This window comes from Ictalurus punctatus, chromosome 17, assembly GCF_001660625.3.
Source record: "Ictalurus punctatus breed USDA103 chromosome 17, Coco_2.0, whole genome shotgun sequence".
Classification (NCBI taxonomy): Eukaryota; Metazoa; Chordata; class Actinopteri; order Siluriformes; family Ictaluridae; genus Ictalurus; species Ictalurus punctatus.
Genome location: NC_030432.2, coordinates 21,773,644 through 21,800,894, shown reverse-complemented (window position 1 = coordinate 21,800,894; position 27,251 = coordinate 21,773,644). Strand labels below are relative to the sequence as shown.

Below are 27,251 nucleotides of genomic sequence, written 5' to 3'. Positions count from 1 at the left end.
CCCCACTGAAGCATTTCTCCTCCTTTCACCCGCTGAAAACCCCGTACACCTCAGCGATCAGAAACACGTTAGCGTTGTTGCTGCTGTGAAATGGCCGATCTCCGTCTCCGCCACTGTCCTGTTATGAATTTACCACGAAGGTCATGTACGTGAACTTTAGGGCTGTCGAAGGAAATTCCACTTTAAAATGAAATGTTTTCACACCACAGCAGTGTTGAAGTTCCATGATAACAACTTGTACAGGGATTTGTAGGGCAGATGCTTCACGTAAACGGATTAATACGGTGAAGTTTTCTGTAAGGAGACGTTGATTTAGCAATTACGGAACGATTCTCCGACTGTAACTGTACGTCTTAACAGGAAGGTCTTCAAGACAGGTGAGGTTACGCTTTGTGGTTTATTAGTAATGTGATAAGCTGTTTGTTTGTTTTGTTTGTTTCTTAAAATGCTAAATAATTTTGATTTATTATCACGACACAATTCCCGTAGTTCCATCTGTGTTCCTCCAGAGTTTTGATGACTTTCTTATTATTCTTTAATGTGGAAAAATAAAAAGAAAGACTGAGCGTGTAAACTTTTGACCAGTAGTGTAGATATAGCTATTAAAATGTTTATGATTTTCCTTCCTCGTGATTTCTCCGTCTTACAGAATACGAGAATGATCAATAATTTATATTCAAATGGCTCTTCTTTTGACAGCCCTGGTGTACTCGTGACTTAAGGATTCGGATTTGCTGACACTATCGGTACCACCTAATAAATAAAGAATATACAGTCTGTATTATAAATCTCAGATTTTAATGCAGAGTGTCTAATGAAAAGTTAGAAATTCTTGCCAGAATTCCTTGAGCTAAAGAACAGGTATTTTAATACCCTTCATTCGTTGTGGAGAGAGAAAATGAGGATATCGCTGTGGTCAGTGTTTGTTCTCTTGATAAAGCGGCTGTATCTCACCCTCCCACCTGCACCTTTTACCTCCGAACACCTGAGTCTTGAGTTGCACCTGAACTTCCTGCTTAACCACGCCTCCTGACACCAATCTTGCTTTTTTGTTTCCCCCCTGCTGTACTGAAATACCTGTGTAACATGTGGTGTTCTGTGTCCACAGCTCCCAGTATGATGTCTCTTCGCCAGAGGCACATTGACCCACAGCTGGCCATGGGCTCTCAGAGGTTGGTAGAGAGCAGCCACACGGCCGGAGGGCATCAGGGGGAGGGCAGTTCATACCCGCCGTCCTGGCCTAGGCCCAACCTGCGCCAGTCTCACGGGCAGGTTGATACGCTGGGCCTCGCTGTCTCGCACCCCTCCATTTTCTGCGCTTCCTCTCCTCCCTATTCCTCCACCTCCTCTTCCTCCTTCTCGTCCTCTACTCCTCATTCCTGCGTCTATCACTCGTCTTTCCAGCCATTGGACCCCATTCCAGACTCTTCCCCTCGTCAAAGTAGACGCTATGGGTACTCGTGTGTTTGTTTGTGTTTGTGTGCACCTTGCCTGGCATGAAAGTAGTGTGTATCTCTTCACCAAATTTTTCCAAACTCAACTCATTTTCTTGTCTTCCAGCCAGCATCACGCATGTGTGTTGATCTATCTTAACGTTTTCGCTCTTTATTCGCATGTCTCTCTCTCTCTCTCACTCACTCACACACGGTGTCTTGCTCTCTGATTTCTTAACTTTTATGACTCCGCCAGAGATGCCAACATTTACAGTTTAGCGTTGGCGTTCACAATATCTGACTTGCTGCAATGGTGAGAAAGGAGACACCGGAAAAGCAAAATTTTCACCAAAACTTGAAGGCAATTTGCCTTGCGGAGAAGCTAATTCACTCACGCAGGAGACAAAAGACTCGCTTTCTCTCCACTGCGACTTTATCTAGGTGAACTATGACCGTTCGCTTTTCAGCACCAATAGAAATTGAGAGGGCGGGGCTACGGCCCCTGCTTGGTTAAAAGCACAAGGCAGGATGTGTCGTTCACGGTTTAAGATATTAGTATGGCATAAATTAGTTTTCTCTCTGTTTTGTAGGATTTTCTTAGCGATGTTGGCACCTCTGCACCAGTTTTTGATCAAGTACCTCAGCTTGACTAGCTTCCTAATTTTTGCTCAAACTAGTTGGGTCAAACTTATTGCACCTGTTGAAACAGAATTGCAGGAAGTAAATAAATGAAAACTGACGGGACTAATCGATTCCCGCCGAATCTCTCTCCTCAGGGATTTGAACCGCTCCGATTCGGACTCCTCCCTGTCCGTATCTCAGACCAGCGAACAGCTGCGCCTGTCGTTGAGCTCCAAGACTCCTCCCATGAAGCCCACGTCTCTCATCCAGGGTTCCTACTCGCGCTCCGAGGAGTCGGCTCCCTTCCACACCCCCAACGGAGGAAACCGAGTCACCGACTCTGGCGTCTCTCCCGACGGAGGCTCGGACAGCCCCATCCTGATGAAAAAGATCTACGGCATGGAGAAGTCCGCCAGCATGAGCGAGATCCACGGCTCCATGTCGGAATCGTCACGCTCCTTAAGCCAGAACTCGACCGAGCCGGACACGCCGTCTCCTACGGCGCTTCCCGGGATCGCGGTGTTGAAGAGCGCGGGCCGCATCCCTCAGATCTCGACGAAGAAAAGCCCGCTGGAGGAAGACAGCGCCTCCACAGGAGAAGACACTGACTCCACGAGCCGCAAGAAACACACCCCGTTCAAGATCTTCAAGAAGCAGAAGAAGTAACGAGGGTTTAGTTTACAGACTGCTCGAAAAAAGATGCATCTGTACTCCATTATTATAATGGATGGCCCGATTATTTATCTAGTGGCACACGCGAATGCCTTGGCGAGGAGTTTGTAGGTACTTCTCATAGGGGACTTCAGGAAGGCGTCCTTGTTGTTTTTATTTCTCTCGTTCTCAGTCGTTTTTGTTTTTCTTCAGAGCATTTAACTCCGGGATGTCAGTGGGATGTGGGAATGTAAAGTTATTTATTCTACAGCGGGCAGTGCCACATCTGTATCTCCTCGGACTCTTGCTGTTTTCCCCGTACACTCCTGATCCGCTTGCATGTCTTGGCTGAATTTTTCGAATGCTCTTAAACGCTTGCTTGGTTCTCGTGTCCCTCAGCTCGAACACACATTACCAGGTGTTCTCTTTTCTGAAAGCCCACTTTGTGTTTTGATGTTTTGTCGTCTTGTTGTTGTTTTTTGTTGTTGTTTTTTTTGTGTGTGTGTGTGTGTCCTGGGAAATTTTTATTAATGAACACTTTAAAGCAGTGTGTGTGATCAGTGCTAGTCAAAGGCCAGGGGAGCAAAAAAAAAAAGAATAAAATAATAAGAAAAGGGCTGAATCATGTTTGTGAAACCCTCCTTAAATCTCGTTGCACTACTGATGAATGTTAGTGAATTGGTTTTGCAGTAATTTAAAGAGTACCTTTTTTTTTTTCTTTCTTTTTTTTTTTATTTATAAATATGTCGAGCATTTCTGAGGATAACAAAAGTGAAAATGGTCTTGATCATTCCACCTCATCTTAAAGGACCACGTGCGCTGTGGGTGGTGCTTAAATGCACCACATGATTGCTTGCTTGGCACTGATTTGTGATTTATTTTTTATTTAATTTTTTTATTTTCTCTACCGTGGATTGAAAGAAGGGTTTGGATTGTCTGTTATAATTGACCGTCTAAACGGGTGTTAAAGCTGAATCCATGCCTTGTAGACTAGACCGAAATGTATCCCTAAAGTGTCTTGTACTGTATTTTGACGGCAGAGAAACTAACATTGTTTTAAAAAAAAAAAATTAAAAAAGCAACAATCGTCTGTATTAAAGTTCCAGCTCATGTATTTAAAAACGACGAAGTGCCAAACCAAAGACGGATTCCACCAAATTATAAAGTTAACATGTTGATTAAAACTGGTGTGGTGTTTATACGGTAAGTCTGTCTCTAATAGCTCGAAGTCAGAGGTTTTTCGGCAACACTTTGCTTAAACATGGTGTTCATAAGGCTGTGCAGCCCTTCTGTAAGCCCCGTGACAGCTGAAATACACATTTATTCAACATTTCTAAAAGCTAACTCCAACAGGTGTCCACTGTTATAAGGTTTGGTATCGGCTGTTATAAAGGTGACATAATTAAAGACGATAAAGTCGACACAAAGTCGACTGTTGTAACGTTGACATCAAACAAGGCACTGACGTAACAAGGTGTCCGGTGTTATCAAGTTAATGATATTGAGTCTTTATTGGTCATGTATACATTACAGCACAGTGAAATTCTTTTCTTCGCATACCCCAGCATGTTAGGAAGCTGGGGTCAGAGCGCAGGGTCAGCCATGATACAGCGCCCCCTGGAGCAGAGAGGGTTAACGGCCTCGCTTAAGGGCCCAACAGTGGCAGCCTGGCAGTGCTGTGCGATCAGTAACCCAGAGCCTTAACCGCCAAGCCACCACTGCCCCAAGTTGACATAACGAAGTGTCACCGGTCATACAATTTGCTAAATTGACATAATGAGGGGCTTAGCTGTTTATAAAGATTTAAATAAAGTTCACATAACAAGGTGCGTCTGCTATAAAGTCGACTTAACGACGAGTCGGCTGTCTGTTCACGATGTTGGCATAACGAGGTGTCCGCAAAATCGACGCGTAGAGTTGTAGGGAAGTTGACAGAAGGTGCTTCCGCTACGTTGGCTGTTCTAGAGCCGACGTAACCCCTAAAACGAGTTACGTCGGCTTTTGTCATAAACCTGTTACGACTTTGTAGCTCCGTGTACTTGTATGTACTGTTATGACACGTACATAATGCTATGTCAAGTGAGGTTAAGTGAATCTCATATTTCTGCTTAGATGATGTTTATGGATAGTTGACATAAGACTAATGACGTAAGGACTAATGACGGGATTATGAATATGTTCTGTCACTTAAGTTGATTTTCACTCAGTTGTACTTTTTTTCTTTAAAAAAAAAAAAAAATAGAGTTTTGATCTTTGACATCAGTCAGTTGTAATAACAGTCATAACACTATACAGTTCACATGACGGGGCGGTGTTCAGTGAAACTGACAGCAGAATTGTACGCTTTATGACCGCTGATATCAGTTGGAAGAAGCCTTTATAAATATTTATTTAGGTTTTCATCAATTGTTATGAAGATCTTGCGTAGGTTTCGTTTTATTTTGTTGTTTTTTTTTGTTTGTTTGTTTGTTTTTGTTTTTTGTATCTCAATGAACACCATCCTTAAGTCAAGTGTTCCCCCAAGGTTTGTTTACATGAAAGCGTGTTTTAAAAATGAAATTGCCAGCTGAGGCAGGTTTTTTTGTTGTTGTTTTTGTTGTTGTTTTTTAAACTACATTGTCAGTGTGTTTAGTTCTCCTTTACTGTCTCTAATGTCTACATGTCTCCGGGCTCATGAGGCTGCTTCAAGGAGGACTAGAACTTATTTTGATGCTAAATTCAGTGCTCAGCTCTGACACGCAGAGCATCGGCGCTATGCGTTTTCCCCGCACAACCCTACATGTTTTACAGACCACTGTATCGTTCACGTATTCGGTTCCCCAGAGTCTTGGACTAACCAAAGCAAGCGCTGCATGAGACACCAGTTCCTCAGACATGGACCTATTGATGGATATTTTTTTTTTTTTTTTTTTTTTTAAATAAATGGTGAAAGATGGTACGGATGTAAAAGTCTAACATAACAAATGTATACCAGTCAAAAACAGGAATGCACTCTTGATCAAATGTGACCATGCATCATTTGTACCTCTTTGCACGAAGACGCTATAAAATGACTTTTTGGTGTGTGTGCGTGTGTGTGTGTGTGTGTGTGTGTCTGTGTGTCTCATTTCAGTAAACAGCAGTTCATTTCTGCATTGATACACGATACGTACCTGCTGCAATACCAGTTCACAGACACGAGGGGTGTTTCAGACTCCTGGTTCCACCCCAGCAGTTTCCTACTTTAATGTCTCCCTTTGAGCTTCTATTTATGATAATATACATTTGTACAGAAAGGGAGAAGGAATATTTTGCATCATCTGTAGTGTTGAGGACTGTAGTCTAGGTGTTGGGAATTTTATGGCACTCATGCATGAAAGCAATAAACGGTTTTAAAGAAAAGGTTGGGTTTTTTTGTTTTTGTTTTTTTGTTCATCTGTGCAAAGAATTGTAAGGATGATGTGAGGTAAGAGTTTACTCTGAGGCGGTAGAGGAGGTCTGATATGACTGGACGGCTGTCACCGCTGTTCTATCTTTATGAAATTTTCCTTAAATGTATTACTGAACTTCACGCCATGTTTTTAACCGACAAGATTAAGACAAGTTAGTTCCTGTTCTTACTCATAGCAGCTATAAACACTCGTTCCCTCATCGGACTCCTTTTCTCTAAAACAAAACAAAAATGTCGCTGGTCATGTTGGTGAGAAGCCAGAGGTCCTGTTGGGAAGATGTTTCCACGTCCAAAAAGCTCTGACACTTCAGAAACGTTTCCTTACAGAAAACTTCACCATATCAACGGTTCTATATTTTTTTTTCTCCCTTGCTTAAATAAAAGCACCCTTTTAATCCTTTTATTAGCCTTAGGTTATGTAACATGTCCGCAGTATAAGATGATACTGTAGAACCCGAAATGTTTTGGAGCAAGTGCTTTGATGTAAACTTGCATTAATGTCAGAAGTCCTGCTATAGAAAATGAATCTACACCTTCTGACCAATCAGAATCAAGAGCTCAACAGTGCTGTGCTATAATATACAGGTGCATCTAAAAAAAATAATAATAATAAAATGAATATCATGGAAAAGTTTGTTCCCCCCGTAATTAAATTCAAAAAGTAGGGCTTTCAGATATTGTAGATCCGTTTTGAATTTTAATTTTATCTTGATGTAATTAATAGTCTAATAGTCAAAAATGTAATTGACAGATACATGGAGCTCGTTCGTTACAGGTCAAAATTACAGTGTAGATATCTGGAATTAAAATTTCTGCTTGTAAAAAATTTAACTGTTGGTATTTTTTGCTGGATTTTTAACTAATGAAATTATATGAAATTGTATGTTCTGTATAAATCACTGGTGCCATATGACAGCCAAAATAAATCTATTAGAATATTATTATAATTTCTGTTCATCAAAATTCAATAGCAGATATCCTAGAGTTAATCAAATTGCTATGTGGAGTGTTTAGGCTGAAATGAGCTTAGAATTGTTACACAGTAAGAATTTAAAGACATTTTTCAATGGTTCCTTTTAGAAAATCAGTCCAAACTCCAGCCAGGTCCAGGTCATTTTCATTTCATCTACCTGCTGTAAAAGGTAGATTTCCCTTTGCCTTTGCCTTTGGATTTTCGGGTGGAGCTGCAGCTTTGTGTTTGCCTACATCTGAACCTAACAGGATGTTCTTCCGCCTCAGAAACACCTCATATAAATAATACTGATCAGCGATATACAAATGATTCGGTTCTTTTCAAACGACTCTTCAAAGTGAATCATTTGGGCGAATTGACTCGGAAGCAGAAATGAACGTAGATGATTTTGATTCTTTTATTTTAGCTAGGCTTTCAGTTGTTATTTTTATTTATTTATTTATTTATTTAGTTAGTTAGTTAGTTAAATTGCTAATATGTTTATCTTGTAGAACACCACTTTTAAAAAAGAGAGAAAGAAAAAAGACACAAGTAGTGGTATAGCATTCAGAAAGCTTTTATTCACTCAAAATGTAGGCTTACCTGCTTGCTGTGAGATTGATTGATTAATTGAATTGTTATACATTAAAATGAGGCTATTCGATGTGGAATACAGTGTGATCATGTGGAAATACAGAAGGAGAAGACATTCTAGCCTTCACAACGGTATGAATTGAAAAGAATCAAACCAACTGTAGTTCGAATCACTTCCAGGAATCGATTCGGTAAAGTGACTCGGATGGACGCTCCTGTCACGCCGTTCACGTGGAAGTGCCGCGGTTTGGACAGGGCATGCCATGATTAAGAAGCTAATTTGATGTGAGCGATGCGAACTGATCTAATTGGTCATGATTAAATCTACCCCTTTATTAATCTGACAGGGTTGATTTGTTTCACCCCTCTTGTGAAAATGGGAGAATTGCACCGGATCTGCTGGAGGCTGTCACTTCAGCTCGGTATTCTTGTGAGTAACTTCCAAGTTAATGAATGAAATTTTTGCAGCTTTAAGCATTCATTTTTATTTATTTATTTATTTGGTTATTTATTTATTTATTTATTTTACCAAGTCTATAACCATGAGCAGCGTTATAAAAAGGAAAGATGGAGGAATAAAGTAAACATTACACATTACAATGAAGTAAACCTTTTATATATATATATATATATATATATATATATATATATATATATATATATATATATATATATATATATATATATATTAAAGCCTTATTAAAAAAAATCCTCATAAAATCTTACTTTCCTTTTTTAAAGTATTTATTTATTTGTTTAATAGATAACTAACTGTTATCTATAGGCCTATTTGACCTATAACCTGTTATAATGCATTCATAAGCCGAAGTAAGTGATTTATGAAAAGGCATTCCAGTCATAGGGTTTATAATGCATCATTAGGCTTCGGTTATATCTTGTATATCTTGTATATCTTGTTTATTTGTCTTGTTTATTTATCTGTTTATTTATCTGTTTATTCTTCTTGTTTATTGAATGTACATGTTTGCACAGAACAAAAAGGAGTGGCTCTTAATTTCATTATACATATGTATAGTGACAATAAAAGGCATTCATTCATCCATTCATGTGGAGTTGTAGACACCAGTTCTTTCTGAAGTGTTCTACCATTTTCTGATCATTTCTCTGGTGTTGATCAAAAAACAAAACAAAACGAAACGTTCAGACAGGTCTTGTGATGCTCTCGAGAAAGGTGCTTGCTTTCTTTATTATTGGTGTGTTATTAACAATACTTATGATGTATTGTCTTACCAATTCATAATGCATCAAAAGATAGCTGTAAAGTGTAATGCATTTTTTTTTTTAAATAAGTCATTACAATGATGTGTAGAGTATAATGCCTTGTGCCTGCATTATAAGGTGGATAGGACCGTGTTCAACCCAATCTTAATGCAGAAATTTGCCATCTTGCATTACTGACTGACATACTGGTTTTGCTTGTGTTTGTTTTGTTGTTGTTGTTGTTGTTGTTTTTTAAATAATATCACAACTTTTTCAGTTGTAATGGGAATTTCAGTCTCTGGGTTAGGACTATATTGGCATCCACATGTATACATAAAAAAATGTAATGGAAATTAAAATGTTTTGCATAGAGGAGGGTCCTCTACAGGTTTCTCCAAATTTGTTAATTACAGGAGGACATGTTGTTAATTTCTCCATTGGATGATTTGCCAAATTGATTCATTGTGGGGGTGCTGATCATTTTACTCTATGTATATGGTTTCAGCTGAAACTCATTTTCATGAGGGTGCCAATAATTCTGGCATGGCGTTTCTCTCTATCTTTTTCAGGTAATATCCTATTCAAGTTTCATCCAAAGCAGCCCAGGTGCTATCACACTCATAAACCCTCATGAGTCTCCAGTCTCAGTCCACCCTCTGTGGGTCCAGTACTCCTGCAGTGATTCATCGATGGTCCATCTGCAGGTGTTGGTCTCTTTCGACACCGGAACCACATCTGTGATCGTCCAGAGACGGTGGGAGTGTTCTCCTGGTGCCCACAGAACCCGTGTTGTGAAGATGCATCTCCCTGACTGGTTGGTTTATCAGCCTGACTGGAGGATACCGATGTCTGACTGGGTACTTAGCTGTTTTGTCCGTGTCTGGATGAGCAGCGGTGTATCGTCTGAGCCGAGCCGGGAGTCTCTGGCCAGCGCAGTGGAAACTTTCACCATCCTCAATCCTCCGAGTCGGACGTTTAAAGAGCACCTGCTGTGTCCTAGCTGGGAGACGGAGATGCTTTGGAAAGCTCGGAAATCTGAGTGTCCAGTGGAAAACGGTGTGGCTGTCAGGTTTCACTTCAAGAGTGCTTTCACAATTATTAATCCAAGCTAGGGTTCAGTTGGAAGCAGACTGAGACCACCTCGCTCAGTTGCTCTCAGACAAGGTTGTTTAGCTTCAGACCCGAGTGTGTTTGGTGTGTTCTCGCCTACCTAAAGATCCGCACCGAAGCGTTGCCTTGTCGTCACGGTCTGCTTCCAAGTGAACTGAGAAAGGGATTCGACTCGACTGCAAAACGTGAACCATATTTGAAGACATTTCTATGATACACACTATGTATCATGATATATAGCTATACTAACAAACTTCCAGAAAATTACTAATGTTTAGTATAAAATTAGTTGGGGGATACAGTTTTTCAATATATACACGAATATATTAACATGGAAAGTCCATCCATCCATTTCTATCCATCCATTTTCTTTACTGCTTATCCTGTACAGGGTCGTCGGGAGCCTGGAGCCTATCCCAGGGCACTCAGGGCATGAGGCAGGGGACACCCTGGACAGGGTAACAATCGCACATTATGGACAATTTAGAAATGCCAATCAGCCTACAATGCATGTCTTTGGACTGGGGGAGGAAACCGGAGTACCCGGAGAAACCCCCTAAGCACGGGGAGAACATGCAAACTCTGAGCACACAGGTCAGAGACACGAATTGAACCCACAACCCTGGAGATGTGAGGCAACCGTGCTAACCACTAAGCCATCGTGCCCCACCCCTAAATTTTACAATTTGAAAGATTTAAAATAGTAGAAAACTACCTCCAGTTTTTATAATTGTTATTTAAAAAGTTAGTAAAAAAAATTTCATTTAGAGATCATTTATCATGATATTCAGTCTTTTTTGTTTTCTTGTGATTGTTACAGCCAAAAATTCTTGATTACATCGCGTCTTTTTCTCAAAATTTCTGATACGACTTGCGTTTTTTGTGCTTTTTTTTATGGAAAACTACTTGAATTGGCGAAATTGCAATCGCACGAAATAGTTTTGCGCACTCTTCCGCAGTCATGTTGTGCTGGTAAACGAGACTTTTTAGCTGTACTCTATGTATGTTCGACGCACGTGAATCGAATAGAGCTTTGTCCGAATGCGCGTTGTGACGACGTCACATGACGACCAAACCTGCGGTAATCTAAAAAAAATCGCAAGCTCCTCTGTATACTGCAGAGTTTGCTTGATTTTGCGTTTCATTCCTGCGATCGCAAAATCCTGGTAGGACTGAATATTATAACAGATTATAATACATAAAACTGATTGCTAAACTCATCCATAAGTTGCGACCTGAGCCAAAGGACAGAGCAGTAGGTAGCGCTGTATAAATGCTATGAGTTCCAGAGATTTCAGAACAATAAACACTGGATGCAACACACAAAACTAGTGACTGATATAATTATAGAATCAGTTATTCAGCACCTGCTCTGTATGTTCTCTATGCTGTGGTGATTTTTTTTTAATCATTTCTGTGACTGGATTTCTGTCCAATGAATTAAAGAGTTTTGCAAGGATGTCAGTTCTGACTAATAGGTGTGAAAACATGCTAAGATGTTTATCTGAATGTATGTCGATTCGTCAACGATGTCGATTTTGATATCTAGAAGTCGCCAGTTTGCTGTCCTCGCTCTATGGGTCCACTGGGGAGAACTTTGGCATCACTAGAACGCTCCATCCGTACACGAATAGATTACTGGAAGGACAGCGCCTCAAAGTCATTACATATCCATGGTAATTTATTTATTTTATTTTTTTAAAACTATGTATTCTGGTCAGCAACAAACGACAGGACGGATTGGAATCATAATGGCTTTCTCCTTAGGTGTGCCTTCTCTCTTTGGGTTTTATTAGACAGACAATGTAAAGAACATCTGTGTGGGATTTTACACCACATAGACACGAAGGAGAATTACGTCAGTCCATCTTTGTTTCTCACAAGTACTGGTGAGTAAATGTTTCATCACTCTTCAGTCATGTGCAGCATATACTGTACATACGACTGCGTTTTTTTCCCTGTAGGTCACATCCACTTGCAGCTGGAATTAGAGAACGGGTCGACTTCAGCGTTTCTGTCTTCCTTCACACTTCCTTTGCACCAGTGGTGCCTTCTGAGTCTGGAGCTGACTGGAAGAATGGTCAGAATTTTTAGCTATCACATGCTGGTAGAAAAGAGGACGTGTATGTTATGTGATATCTCATCTGATATTAATGATTGTGACTGTAGGGGAAAGTCACCATCGTGTGTATTGAGGGACATGAACAACCTGTTGAAGACTCATCAGAATACATGTAAGTAGGTGTGAGGGGTATAATGGTTTGAGCCTAAAGTGCTGGAGGCACAATGCCAGTGTTGCTGTGTAGTATTATGTGCATGAACTAAAGCTTAGCATGCTTTCACGCCTATTAGTCCATTTACTGACTCGAAATCACAGTGAAATTTATACGTTCCTATTCAGTTTGGGTTGATTGACATCGCATATAATTAAATGAACAAAAAAAAACCCCACACCTTTGTCTAAGGAAGAGCTAGTTCTTGTACTGCATTAACCCCAACATTGACCATCACTTATTTGTTACGACGATTACTAGCCTCCTTTTCGATTAAACCCGAAGACGTTCTTGTTAAGGTTTATGGACTTGGTTTAAGAGGTTTTAAGTCATAAAGTGATGATGCATTAGGAGCGTCATTGCGTTTGGAGAATATCTGATTTAGTGCAAAATGCAGATGCATGTAATAAAATTATGGTATTGACTTGAGAGTCTGGAGGGATCTGGTCATAAATACCTCATCAGAATACCCATAAGTAGTTGTGAGAGGTATAATACTACTGTGGTTGACATCAACAAGAGCTAGATATGAGCGCAAGCATTGAAAAACTGTAATAGAAGTCATAGAGAGGTAAGAGCTGGTGTGTCAACTGGAGTGACGTGGCTTATTTCAAGAGTGGCAGAATTTGTTTGCCTGGTCATTGAGGGTTTGGCCTTCACGCTGGATTGCTCAATGAGTAACAAGACACCAAAGCATACTGATCTGTGAGAGTTAAAGTAAACCTCCACCCTCAAACGCATTAAATAGGTATACAGTTGCAATCAAAATTATTCAACCCCCATTGTAAATCAGGTTTATTGTCAAAATGTACAGACTTTCAGCTGCTTGAAACGAACAAATCAAACAAAAGCAATTTAAATACTTTGACACGACGAATGCTTCAAGTGGTTTCCCCAAATTCAACTGATAATGTAACTTATAATGACTTCTCCAGTTTCAAAATTATTCAACCCCCTGAATAGAATCCCTCACAACAGCACAAATATGTAAAACAGGTGTTGTCTCAAGTGCACCTGATACAACTAATCAAGGGCTTCATTCATCACCAGGTGTGCTTGAGCTGGAACACATGAAATACTTGAACTGGCTAGGGGTGGAAAATGTATTAAATACCTGGACGGGGCAGAAAAAGGAAGCTATCAACGGCTGCAAGCAGATTTCTGAGAAGGCAGGTTGTGAAAAACCCTCGAGTGACTGCAAAAGACATGCAGCAAGACTTGGTGGCAACCGGCACTGAGGTTTCAGTGAGCACGGTAAGGTGCGTACTAAACTCAGAATGTTTCCATGCCAGAAGTCCAAGACATACGTACATAATTTCTGATCCAAAAGCACAAGAAAACTCGCTTCAAAATCATATAAATAAACCACAGAAGTTCTGAGATTTTGTTCTGTGGAGCGATGAAACAAAACTGGAACTTTACGGCACGATGGATCAGTGGTATGTCTGGAGGAAGAAGAATGAAGAAAGAGCACCCTGTCCACAGTCGAGCATGGTGGTGGCTCGGTGATGCTCTGGGGCTGCTTTGCATCCTCTGGCACTGGAAATCTGCAGCGTGTGGAAGGCAAGATGGATTCATTGAAGTATCAGGAAATCCTAGGAGAAAACGTCATGCTGTCTGTGAGGAAGCTGAAGCTTGGACACCATTGGACCTTCCAACAGGACAATGATCCCAAGAATACCTCAAATTCCACCAAGGCTTGGTTGCAGAAGAAGTCCTGGAAGATTCTACAGGGCCATCACAGTTACCTGACTGAAAATCTCTGGTGGGATTTGAAGAAGGCGGTTGCAGCACGCAAACCCAAGAATATTACTGAACTGGAGGCCACTGCTCATGAGGAATGTCAGAAGATTCCTCAGGAACACTGCCAGAAGCTATGCATCTTGTTTGCAGCAGGTCATGACAGTAAAAGAGTGCTCTACTAAATACTAAAGATGCTCACCATGAAGGGGTTGAATAATTGTGAAACTGGAGAAATCATTATTTTGGCAGCTGATCTGTTTGAACAGAATGTACAGACACGGAGGTGAGAAAACTTGACAGGCCATAGGACTAAAGCGCTGCTGAACCATAATGAAGCAAGGGCTAAATCCCACTGCGTCACTGTATGGCATGGTGGGTAATAGAGGAAATGGTTAATGAAAAGAGACCAACTTTTCAATGAAAGAAGTTTAGACAAAAAACTAATTTCATTAAGTCTTCGGTACCACTTGCAAGTGGTTCAGGGTGAAGTTTTCATGTAAGTTTTAAGTATTAGTTTTTATTTTAATGACAACCCAATAAAGCACAAGGAGATTTTATTTGCAGCAACAACAACAAGAGCAAAACATCTTTTACTTTAAAGACGTGCCCAAGATGTTCTTGCAGTTGGTGCAATGCACTATGTGTAATGCAGGTTTTTCTTCAGCAAGCCTTCTCTTCTAGTTCATGGGCTCCATTTCACTGTTTTGTTGCCCTCTAGTGGGCAAAACATAGTGAATGTTGGTAGGTTGGCTGGGAAGTTATTCCCGAATGCTTGGAGAACTTGCTACAGTTGGTATAACACTGTGCCTCTGAATTTACAGTCAAGACAACAACATCAACAATGCATTCATCTTTAGTAACCACTTTATAATAATAATAATAATAATAATAATAATAATAATAATAATAATAATAACAACAACAACAACCATCATCATCATCATTTTTTAGTATTATTGCCTTTTTTGCTTTCTTGAATTTTTTTTAGAATTCCATGTTATAGCATAATGATTATTATCTGGATCAATGGTGCTCACAGCTGTACTTTTATGTGCGCTATGACTTTTACAGTCATAGTTGCTATTGTTGTATGAAGCCCCTTTGACTGTTAATTGAACTGTATGGGATTAATCTAAAGCTAAGCAGTTTAAAGTAAAGAGAAGTAATGTCAGCTTCAATGTACATTTACTTTGTGTATCTGTGTGTGTGGATAGTTAAGCAATGAAAAGCTCTAATAGCTCCACTGAAGGCATATAATGGCGCATATTTGTCACATATTATTATTATTATTAACAGTAGTAGTAGTAGTATCAGTAGTAGTAGTAATAATAGTGTTACTAGTAGTAGTTGTAGTAGTAATAGCAGTAGTAGTAGTGGTAATAGTAGTAGTAGTGGTAATAGTAGTAGTAGTAGTAGTAGTTGCAGTAGTAATAGTTGTAGTAGTATTTGTTTGTTTATTTATTATTTAACACTGAAAAGGCTCCATGGCTAAGAACCAATGGTCTGTGTAGCATAAATTATTGACATATGATGAAAAACATTTCCTTTCCTATCACCACCTCTTTATATACTTATATTCTGTAGATTATTTAACCCTTGTGACTGAACATGTTAATCCATTGTGTCTGCTGTTTTGGACAGGTTTCGTACGACAGTAAAGTTGGATGATACAGACGGATATTTTGTGGTTGGTGGAGGTAAATTTATAAGAGGCATTGAAGGGTTTTATGGTCCAGTCACGTATTACAGATCAAGAATTCCATCTTTTAACATGGTAAGACTTACCTTTACTGCTAATAGGCACTTTGGTATTAATGTAATAAAAATAAAAAAATTATGATTTCTGATGTTCTTCACAGTCTGAGCTCCGGCTTCCTCAGACAGTACGGATGGTGAATATATCTGGATGGTTACAATCCTGTCAGCAATTTCAAACTGACCTTGAACACAAACTATCCGAGTTTTCACGTGAAATTGCTGCGAAGACACAGGGAGGTGTGTCACTCTGTCCACAAGGTGGCATATTTTCCTACAAAACTGCATGCTCTTTCCTCATTCTGAGTGATTGCCGTATCTTTTTTCCAGAGAGATGTGTGGATGTATACACAGAGCTGACACTGAAAACCAAACCAACATCCTCGAGGACACAGTGCAGCCCCGATGAAGCACTGCACAGTCCTCAGAGACGACCGGTGGCTCGGCTGGTTGAGATAATATTCAACAAATATGGTGAGGGTGACAAATTGGCAAATACAACATCACTTATTTAAAAGAAAACAGGACATAATTAATTTGGAGTGGAAAATTCATGGTATAATAACCAAATCTGTGAATATCACAATTCTACATTGACGACGAGAATATGTCAATGACATATAAAACTATTGCGGCATTTCACTATTACAATATTAACATATTAATATATGCGTGATTTGTATATATATATATATATATATATATATATAATATATATAAGAGTATTGCTCTTGGCCTTTGAAAATATTTGCAACATTTAAAATTAACTTATTTACTTACTTTCACTCATGATTTATTCCTGGTTTTGATTTTACCGCAAATTGAGATGAACTATAATCAGGTTTAATCCTGAATTATATTTCAGTCAGGGATTCATTTAATCTCGCATTTGGAGTGGTTTAAATGTCCAAAATGGCAGATTTTATGCTCATGGAAGACAGAGAAGTTGTGTAAGGATTGATCGCAAGGCCAACATTGATGCTGTTTTAGTTCGTTTCATAATGGTGGACTATCAGAATGAATCCCAGTTTAAGATTTTATTATGACGTTAAGGGTTTAATCACTGATTTGTTAATCTGTGTTTAAAATAAAGTGATGCAAAACAACTTTATAAAAATAAATCAACAAATCTTTGATTCGCTCTTTAATCCTTGTTGAGGTAACAAGCTTTATTTATTTATTTATTTATTCATTAATTTTATTGACTTCAGGTGAGAGAAAAAGAAGGCCGGTGATGGAATGACTGTTTATAGATGTATCGTAAGTGAGAACAGGAAGCGAGAGCTGGTTTTGCGGACGTTCCACAACGTTACGTCCTACTTTAATACATTAAACAATGCACTGTACTACTTGACAAATAACTGTGGTGGAAGAGGATTAAACCACAGCTGTTATAGGAAAATGATCAACATCAGGGTCGTAACAGTAACTTCGCTTCATCACACAATATGGAGTGATTTATTTCACGTTTTCTTATCAGTATACAATGATAACGTTCTAAATGATACGTCTCAAACGTTCCTCAGGCTCTGTGAGTCCAGCAGCCGTTGGCAGAGCTTTGTATGCTGTGGTGCTGCGTATGATGGAGAGAGAAGAGAGCGTGAAGTCAATAAGCAGGCTGATGCCTTCTCTATTACAAGCAGGGTGTTTAGGAGACAACCGAGCTCTCCATCTCGCTACGGTGCTCTACAGCAGTGGGCTTGGTGTTAAGAAGCAGCCCTATAAGGTGTGTTCATCTGTGGTGAAAATATAGATTATTTAAAAAAAAAAAAAAAAAAGAAGGTTTTTTGTATCTGAGAGATATTTTGTGTGTGTGTGTGTGTTTTTGTTTGTGTGTGGTGTTCTCAGGCCTGGCTGCTCTCAGTTTTGGGAGCTCAGAAGGACTGGAGGCTGGCTCTCCTCCGGCTGGGGCACCTGCACCGCGTCGGTGATCAGGGCGTGGCAGCAGACCCTGACCTCTCCTACGCGTACTATTCCAACATCGCCAGGCAAACCTCAGCTGACCGCCTCAAGCCTTCCTCACAACAGGTACAGCATTTAATTTAGCATCTAACACTAGAGCTATTGCTCCTTAACCCCTTCTCCAAATGTACATTACTGAGCTTTCTGCTTTTTGTAACATTTCTGACGTGAGGTAAATTATATTTAACTCTCATGCACATATAAAAAGATATTGTCAGGTGAGGACTACCAGGGATATTTCTTCTTCTATTATTCCCAGATACTGGCTTTTAATGTTCACTAGGAACACTGGAAAATACGAAAGGCAAGATATCTGCTTTACCAGTGGATAGCATGTGCATTGTTGATCTCATTATTGTTTTGTTTTTCTTTTGAATGTCGGGCAAATATCAAAAACAACCTCTTTGTTTATGCTGTCCATTTAATATGTAAGGAACATAACACTTAAGGCAAATAATCAATGATAAAGTGGTGTGATGTGGCCGAATATTTTATTACTACTACATCACAGCATTTTGCCATTGGCTAAATTTTTTAAAAATAAGTAAAGCACAACATGTCGGGAAACTTAGGAAGTAATAAATATTAAATAAGTGTCACCTTATATAAAGTTTCCCCATATCACCATTTTTAATCTGTTCACTCTTGATGTTAGATTATGTAGATCATCCATCAACATAGAAGTCCTAGAATAAGTTGCAGCTGGGTGAAGGTCTGAACGCTCAGATCGGACACTAAACCCCTACAACAAGCAGAACTTTAGATTGGATTATGTGTAAGGTGCATATAAATGGAAACTGCCCACAGACTGGCCAGTTTTGGATATTCACATTTTTTGAGATGCACCTGTAGGTTTGCTATAGGTTCAGAGATTATGTCATTGGGAAGGGCAATGTTAACAGTGTAGATCCTAGAGATGGTGCACAATTCAATCCCGTTTAATTTCCTTTATATAGGGCTTTTAAAAATGGACACAAAGCAGCTTTATGGATTTTCAGCTTATCTTCATATGTAAACAGTTTATGTGATCAGAATGAATTCATTCAGATGCGTATGCTATTTGTGGCCAAAGGATATATGCCCGGATGATTAATGTACCATATGATTGTTGAATTAGTAACTTTTTAACAGTTGACAAATGAACGAATTCATAATGGCCTGGGATTTACAATACAATTGTTTAGAGATATACCACAAGTAGCATTAAAGTTAACTTCTTTAATATTTTTTTGCACATGTTGTAGACGTTTGTCGAGTCAATACACCTGTATGACGAGGAAATCCTGAAAGCCCAAACCAATGAGGATGACGACATCTTTCAGTGGCTCAAACTCCAGGCACGCAATGGTGTAGCAGACGCGGAGGTAATGAACGTCTACACTGTACACAGTAAATTTACCATCAGAATGTACATTTTCCTTGAAGTTCATGTTCGTGTGAACATTTGGTCATTCAGCGAGCAGTGGCTCGGATGCTGTTCTGGGGTCAGCAAGGTGTAAGTCCAGATATCCAGACGGCAGTGAGGCACTATGAGAGAGGAGCCACCAGACTGCGGGATCCTGTGTCTATGTACGACTACGCCATCGTTCTGCTCACGGTCAGAAGAACTAGTCCTAATTAGTCTGTTATAAATAATTACAATCTGTGACACTGCTGCATGACCATGAACCTTCAGACATACTTAAGAGTATGAGTACAAGGTATTAATGGATTGTGTGGAAGAAGGCTGAGATATAAATGCGACCCATTTCCATACACTTTCCAGGGCCAAGGAGTTCCACAAGATGTGCCAAAAGCTGTCACTTTCCTGAAAAAAGCAATGGAACAGGTACAAGCTGTAAACAAGCCATAATCAATATGTCTCCATTCCATATATTACCGTATAAAAAGAGCTAATCCTGATTCTGGGTTATTAGCCCTGTTCCCTTCTTATCTGGTTATGAAGTGCATGATGTGTGTGTTGAATGCTTGATAAATGTGCTTTGCTGTGCACGGCAGGGCTTCGCTCCAGCCATCACGGCTTTGGGTTGGTACTACGAGCAGTTTGAGAAGAACTATGAGCGAGCAGCTGAGCTCTGGGAACAAGCTGATCAGCTGGGAAATCCAGATGCTGCTATGAATCTAGGAGTCCTTCACTCTCAAGGCCTTTATCCTGGACAACAACCTGACAAAGTCTGTTTGTGCAAACATTTACTTATTTACTGGATTAACTGATTGGTTAATTAGTGGGTTAATTAGTTGTTTGGTTAAATGGTTTGTTGGTTGGTTGGTAGGTTTGTTTGTTTTTTTGGTTGATTGATTGAGTGAATGGTTGGTTAATTGGTTGAGTTATTAAGTGATTGTGGTTCAAACCCCAGCATCTCCTGGCCAGTTCTGCTTTCAGACAAGCTTTGAATTTGCAGAAATGAGTGTGTGATTTCTATGTGATGTTTTGCTAACACTTTATTTGGATAGTCCACGTTAGAAACTCTACAAACAGTGAGCCAACCATACGCGTACCCCTGTTTGGGAACCACTGGTCTATATATCGAGTGTCTAAACAAGACTATCCATATAAAATGTTCTTTTTAAGACAATATAAAGGACCCAATTGTTTTACTGTAATCGTTCGATGAAAATGCAACGCATCTAAAAACCTTCTGATTTAAAATATAAATCAATTATATTAAACTATCAAGCAGCAAAAAACTCACGTTGAAATTCTACTTCTCACAAGCAATTTAAATGCTGATGGATTAAATGAAAATCCATCCATTTATTATTCTCTGCTTGAGTAAGCTCTTTCACATAGAAATATTGTAACAAATGACTTGGACTTGGGGGACACACGAACAGAACAGAGAGGAATAAGCTACGCACAAGTACACAAACAGCAAAAAAACCAGTGGGTAAGCATTTTATTGCTTTACTCTGTCTTCAGGTTAAGGCGTATAAGTACTTTCTGAAATCAGCCCAGAGAGGCCACGTCAACGGAGGCATTGAGCTAGCCGAAATTTGGAGTCGAGGTATTCCTGGCTACGTGGCGCGACATCCATCAGATGCTGTTCTGTAAGTTGAAGGGCAACTTGTACAAAAGCATTCTGATTCCCAGAAAGCCAAGATGCCTTCAAAAATAATACAATGAAATGTTTCTACAGATATAAACGTCTATAATGAGCAGTAAAGATTAACGGTGTTTACTTTTACAATTTCCTTTGGTACACTGTCATGCAGTTTAATAAGTACATTGTCTGGTGCATTTTTTCATGAATGGTGAGACCCTATAATTAGTTGTTTTGTGCTTGATCTGTAGGTGGGTGAAGTGGGCGTCCGAGCAGAATGGATATCTAGGTACAGCCTTGAGGAAAGGCCTGAATGCCTATCTTAAGGGGAACTGGTAAACACTTATAGACTGGTGCACTTCATATGAGTACATTTTGAAATGTTCAGATTAGTGGAAAGGAACACTTACTTAATTTTGCGCCTTGTTGCTTTTGACAGGTTCATGGCACTGGTTCATTACCTGATATGTGCCGAGTGTGGATTTGAAGCAGCTCAGTTTAACGTAGCGTTCCTGTGCGAGCACAGTCCCGTGAGTCACTTACATAATCGTCAAAGGCATTATGTGTTAATAATATTTCCAATTTTTTCATCATATTTTAGATTGTCTTTCGAGCCAGAGAATACATTAAAAGTGCTACCTGTGTGTTTGTGTTGTTTTCCATATTAGCATGGATCCTTGAATCCAGCATTTATAACACAGTGTATGCTACGATACTACAATCTCTCCATTCAGAGCCAAGATCCTTCACCTTATGGTAGGTAATTCGTGACATTTTATTTAACTTTTGCAAAGGTATATTTGACTTTTACTATGACAGCATGACTACTTTGGTTATCCTTATTTTCCAAACTTTTCAGCTTTGGTTAAAATGGGAGACCTGCTCTATGTGGAGCACACACTGGGCAAAAGAGACCTTTCAGATGTAGTTGAGATGTACAAAGAAGCAGCACTCAAAAACAACCCACAGGTATCACACACTTGGCCCGACTTATCAAAGTGTATTAGCCCTGATGAGATTATTCCATTTATCGACACTAACAGCTTATGTACGTTGTAGATTTGACGTAAGACCGCATAGTGGAACACTAAACATCCTAGAAATGTTCTCAAGTCTTTTGCGTTTTTTGTCCATGCCAGACTGATCAGTTTGTATTTGTGTGTGTTTTCTTGTTCACATTCTCTGCAGGGCTGGTACAGTCTGGGGCTGCTTGTTCAGGAAGGTCACAGATTACCAGCCACAGTACTCTCAGAACTAAAGCTGCTGCAACAATATTGTTCGGATAAATACACCCTTCTTACCAGCCTGTACCACAGGTATGTTTATGACCTAGTCTTATCTCAGACCATAGGGTACAGAGCATCTGATATCGTTTGTGCACTTTTCTGGTCACAACCTACAGAATCTCGAATCTGATTGGCTCTCTGCATTTCCATGTGCATGCGCTTTCTGAAAGCAGTGACACAGTGAGGTTTTCAGAGAACAAAACAGTCACTAGACTCAAAAGGTTCATGAGATCCCAACTTTAAAACTTTGCGTGAAGACGTTAGTGGTGAGTAAACGATAATTTTGCCAACAGACTGTATTTATTTTTGGGGAAAATATCTGAACTACATTCAGGTGATTGGAACATTTTGAATGGTTTACCCATAAAATGGACTTCAGCGGCTTCGTAAGCCAAGTCTGAATACAAATATCTTTCCCCGTGTAAGCGTTGATGTAACTTTTGGACAGACTCTGAATGATGCTCTCTTTAGTTGTGCAAATTGTATGCATACTTGTCTTGAGAGTTGAACGTTTTGTTGTTGTTGTTTTTGTTATGTCAGTCAGAACTTCTTGTTGATTAATATGGTTTATCATTTCCTTATTTTTCTTTTACAGATGCCGAGACTCTAACAGTGATGAGGCGTACCTCCCCTGTACTCTTGCTCTGCTTGCTGCACACTTAGACTCCATACAAACACTTGGACCTCCTACTGTGAAGGTCCGTACATTCCCAGATGGATTTCCCTCCATGCCACTCTACTAGTTATTTTTTTTTTACATTCATATATTAAATTTTTTTTTTTTACAAAGGAAACCCTTACTGCCCTTGAATCATGTTTATACCAGAGCTCTGCTGAATTCTCAATTCTGATTGGTCAGATTAATTTTCTATAACAACAGCCCTGACAGTAGTGGAGTGCTTTTTGGTCCTTGTATAACTTTGGTCTTTGCATTATCCTATTATTTTAAAAAAAAAAAAAAAAAAAAATGTAAATGAAAGTGTGAATAGAAACAAACCTTCCTATGAGAAAATGTGTTTTTATCTGGATGATTGAAAAACAGGCCTGTTTCTACATTTCTCTTTATCGTTACAGCTCCTGAGCGCCGTGGCGGTTGCTTTCGCTACTCTCACCTTTTTCAAACTCGTCCCCGTGACCCTTCGTCAGAGGTCAGCATCATCCGAGAGCAGTGACGCACCAGAACAGGACGAGACTCCGGTGGACTGAGTGGCATACGGCGCTAGTGTCAAACCGCATGAGAAACAGACCAACGAACACGGACCAAGAGGATTTCATTTCATCATGGTTTGAAAGACGAGCCATTGAGGAGTTTTTGAATTGTCACTATTACGTCTTTACATTTCTGAGCTTTGACCACTGAGATTGATTTTAAGGATTCATCAAAGATGAAAAAGAGTTATTGTTACCATCCTGAATTTGATTATCTTCATATAACTGAACATCCTGAAACGTTTTGTTCCTCTGATACCACAGAAATCGATTACATTTGTTAAATTTATTGACACGTCATGTTTTTATATCCTTTCATTGTTGCATTCATAGATATAGTCCATTAAACAAAGAAGTTCCTATTATCACTTACGTTATAGCAGCTATAAACACTTAAAACCAATCAATTCTGACCATTTGAACAGAAAGAAAAGTCAGGCGACTCTGAGAACAGAACTGTATTTTAATGACCAAGGACCAAGAGCTAATTATAGTGATTCGCTAAGAAATATATGTACACAGCTGCACTTTTCCTAATTAATACAATCTGCACAATATAAACCCCCATTTGCACACATCTTCTCATCAGTAAACATACAGGTGGATTGGGGGGGGGGGTTCAGTGATGTTTGTTATTAGGTTGTTGTTGTTTAGATTTGCACATGCCCTGAATGTTTATGGAGTGTGTGTGCTTTCTGATCTGCTGGTGGGATTAACGAGCTGCATCTCTAGCATTGAGTAAACACAGAAAGCACAGCAGACTGAAAGACATTCAAGCATGAGGTCTCATAACACTGAAAAAAAAAATGCACAGAAAAGAGCCCTTTTTTTTTTTTTTTTTTTTTTTAAATAAATTTGTAGCTGTGTTTTGATGTCTTTTAAATAAATATAACATGATAATAACATGACTTGACAGCAGTGTTGGGTAAATTACTCAAAAACGTCATCCACAACAGATGATCTGATTACATTACTGATTACTGCATGTAAAAAGTAACCAGGTCACTAATTACTTTTACTTTCACGTAACTTTCCAAACCTACAAAAAATACACTACAACGTGAAACTGACTGTCAGTCATTATAAATGACTGACAGTCATTATAAAACTGTTCTAACTGGGATAGTTTGGTGTCGCTAGCCAAGGGGAGGCACAGCTAAGCTATCACTATGTGAAATCGTGTTTGTAGGTTTTTCTCCACTGGGTTTCCCCAGACATTTTAACAAAGAAACAATTTAAAGTAGGTTATTCCATTTAAAAACAAACAAACAAACATGTTGTGTCCATGCAGGTATAACTTTGAGACCTGCTGTTATCAGAAAGCACTCAATCAGTACGTTTACATGGACTACAATAATCCGATATTAACCTGATTAAGACGATACTCTGATTAAGAAACTAGCATGTAAACAGCAATTTTTAATGACCTTAATCTAATTAAGGTCATACTCGAAGTAAACACAAATGGAATTAAGACGTGTGGAGTATTCCTGTTTTAGTCACATTATCGAGGTGTATTACAGACATGTACACACCTTAATCACACTATTAACGTCGTGTGGGAGTTTTCACCGCATTTTGCGACAGGACACATACACACGTACAGAGTATAACACCATCTAGTCCTTAGAGTACCATGATGCCCCTGCTTCCGGAAAAGGTGAACGAGCAGGCTATAGCAAGATCCAGTTACATAAAAGTGCAAATACTATAATAAAGACAACAGTTACTTTGATTTGATTTGAAGTGATGCCTGCATTCTCCATGTTGTCTTTCTGGCCCTTCAGCTTGAGAGATTTTCACGCCAAATAAAGGACACAAACTTGGTAGCAGATGAGATGAATCGCAGGCTCAAAGTGTGAAAGACAACACTTAAACACTGATGCCAACTGTCAGTCAGGCTATTTGCGTATTGGCAATGTTGAATCGTTCTGGCATAGAGCACTGTGCTCCTGTGTTTTTTCTACATTACTAGAAATTGTTGTTTAGTCTGTTGATGAACAAGATGAGCAGATAACCATGTAGTCACCGGTCAATAGTTAAAAAAAAAAGTCAGTGCTGCAGATAAGATCCTTAAAAAGCTTCTTTCATTAGACCCTCACAAAATTTCTGCACAATTATGTTAGAACCAAAACGCTTATTAATTCATTGACTCACTCACTCACTCACTCACTAACTCAGGCTGTTGCTTCAGTTCTCCTCGTGGGGGTCTCAGTGGAAACAGGCTAATAAGGTCAGCCCAGACTTCTCCATTCCTGACCACAGATTCCAGCTCTTCCTGGGGATCCATGGGCATTCCCATGCCAATTGTATTAGATCTAATTTCTCCAGCAGGTCCGGGTCTACTCTGAGGTCTCCCTCCAGTGGGACATGCCTAGAAGGACAGCTCTAGTGGGAGCCATCCAGGGGCATCCTTGTAAGATTCCCAAACCACCTCAGCTGGCTCTTCTTGAGTTAGAAGAGCAGCTGCTCTACGCCAAGGCTCTCCTGGATTGCCAAGCAATCCTGTGGAGGAACCTCAATTCCACCACCTGTATTTGCAACCGTATTATTTCGGTCACTACTTAAAGTTCATGACCATAGGTGAGGGCAGGAATGTAGATTGATGGGAAAGAGAGAGCTTTGTCCGATGATGCCGCTGCCCTGATCCATTTGTCAATGTCACACTCTCTTTTCAACATTACTCGTGAATAATATCCCAAGGTATTTAACTTCCTCGTCCAGCATCACCTTCCCTCCCCTCACCTGAAGCTAGCATTTGGTACCATGAGCAACCTTGTGTTCAAGCAAAGTGATTTGTGACTGACAATCTATGGCTTGCACAGAAGTGTAATATCATTTCACTCATGTTCTTCAGATCCAGGAAGCTGCTCCTCCCAGTCACTCCCTTCTAAGTAGCTCTGTGATTCCCAACATGAGCATTGAAGTCCTACAGTAACCCTGTGGAATCAGTAGGAGATATCCTCTTGAAAACCTGCACTGTCTTCTCCAAGAAGACTGAATAATCTGAACTGCTATTTGGTACATATGCACATAAATGTTTTCTTCCCTGAGATTTTTTAAATGTCAAAGAGGCAACCTTCTTGTCCACTTTGAAAAACTTCATCTGTGAGACACTCAGGCTGGTATTGCTGAGCATTCACAAAGCAGCCTGAGGCATATCTCCTCTGGGAACTCCAGGGTAGGAGAGAAAACAGTCTTCAACAAGAGGTTTGCTACCAGAGCCCATACTGTGAATGGTATATGATATCTAGTTCATACATTTTTATCACAGTAACTCAGGCTGTTGCTTTGCCAGCAAAGTGACATTCTATGATCCCAAAGCCAGTTTCTACTGCAAAGGTCTAGTCCGTCTAAGACTAGTCATCAAACACCTACCTTATGACAAGGTTTGGACTTGACACACATCCTTTAACTTGTAGTGATCCCCAGGATATGCCTCCATGTTGCCAGGCCTGGCCTGTAGGTGGCCTGCAGACATGACCCCAAGGGTAGGTCCTGGTAACCTTAATTAGGGTACATTTAATACAAATCTATGGGATGACTCTACCCTCAAATCTGTTCAACAAAAGTGGCCCTACTGGAAGCATTAAGCCACTGGTTGTTAAAAATACCCAAGACAGTACCCTTCCCCATCAACAGAAGGTTTGCCAGAGTTTTCTTTTTAATCACGTCCTGTTCCTGTTTAGTTTGTACTTCTTGTTCATGGATTATATAAGCATTTTACACACACAATAGTCCAAAGCCTTGCCTATGTATCTAGTGAGTAAGTCCTGAGTCCTGTTTCTGTCACGTCTGTATTTTGACCCTGCTATTCCTGCCTCAAGTTACTATCTTCGATTGTCCCTGATGGGTTTTGTATTTGTGAATGTTTACTGGTATTGACCACTGGACTTTTTAAGAGTTCGGACGATGAATAATTAATCACTGCACATGGAGCCAAATGCTTCTTTTCAATTTAAATGCCGGT

At 39.7% G+C, this 27,251-nt stretch overlaps 2 protein-coding genes across 4 annotated transcripts in view; both read left to right on the top strand.

Moving 5' to 3' along the window:
* stim1a (stromal interaction molecule 1a) overlaps nt 1–5,770 on the top strand; it is a 56,570-nt gene extending 50,800 nt beyond the window's left edge. The window contains exons 12-13 of one of the 3 annotated variants that reach the window (XM_053687186.1): nt 1,109–1,454; nt 2,210–5,770. In XM_053687186.1, coding sequence (XP_053543161.1) covers nt 1,109–1,454; nt 2,210–2,720 — 857 coding nt within the window. In that variant the 3' untranslated portion in view covers nt 2,721–5,770. The remainder of the gene's footprint in view (nt 1–1,108; nt 1,455–2,209) is intronic. The other 2 variants (XM_017490987.3, XM_053687187.1) reach the window with 2 other exon arrangements.
* Nucleotides 5,771–7,651: 1,881 nt separating this feature from the next.
* Nucleotides 7,652–24,189, top strand: LOC108277720 (protein sel-1 homolog 3). Its single transcript, XM_017490560.3, has 23 exons — nt 7,652–8,111; nt 9,472–9,958; nt 11,562–11,688; nt 11,780–11,901; nt 11,977–12,092; nt 12,182–12,246; nt 15,670–15,802; nt 15,888–16,023; nt 16,114–16,257; nt 17,310–17,509; nt 17,632–17,811; nt 18,990–19,109; nt 19,202–19,342; nt 19,511–19,573; nt 19,744–19,917; nt 20,666–20,793; nt 21,038–21,121; nt 21,226–21,316; nt 21,455–21,542; nt 21,646–21,755; nt 21,975–22,102; nt 22,668–22,770; nt 23,147–24,189. Exons 1-23 carry the CDS (start codon nt 8,058–8,060, stop codon nt 23,276–23,278), a joined length of 3,126 nt encoding a protein of 1,041 aa, XP_017346049.1. The 5' UTR covers nt 7,652–8,057; the 3' UTR covers nt 23,279–24,189.
* Nucleotides 24,190–27,251: the final 3,062 nt, after the last annotated feature.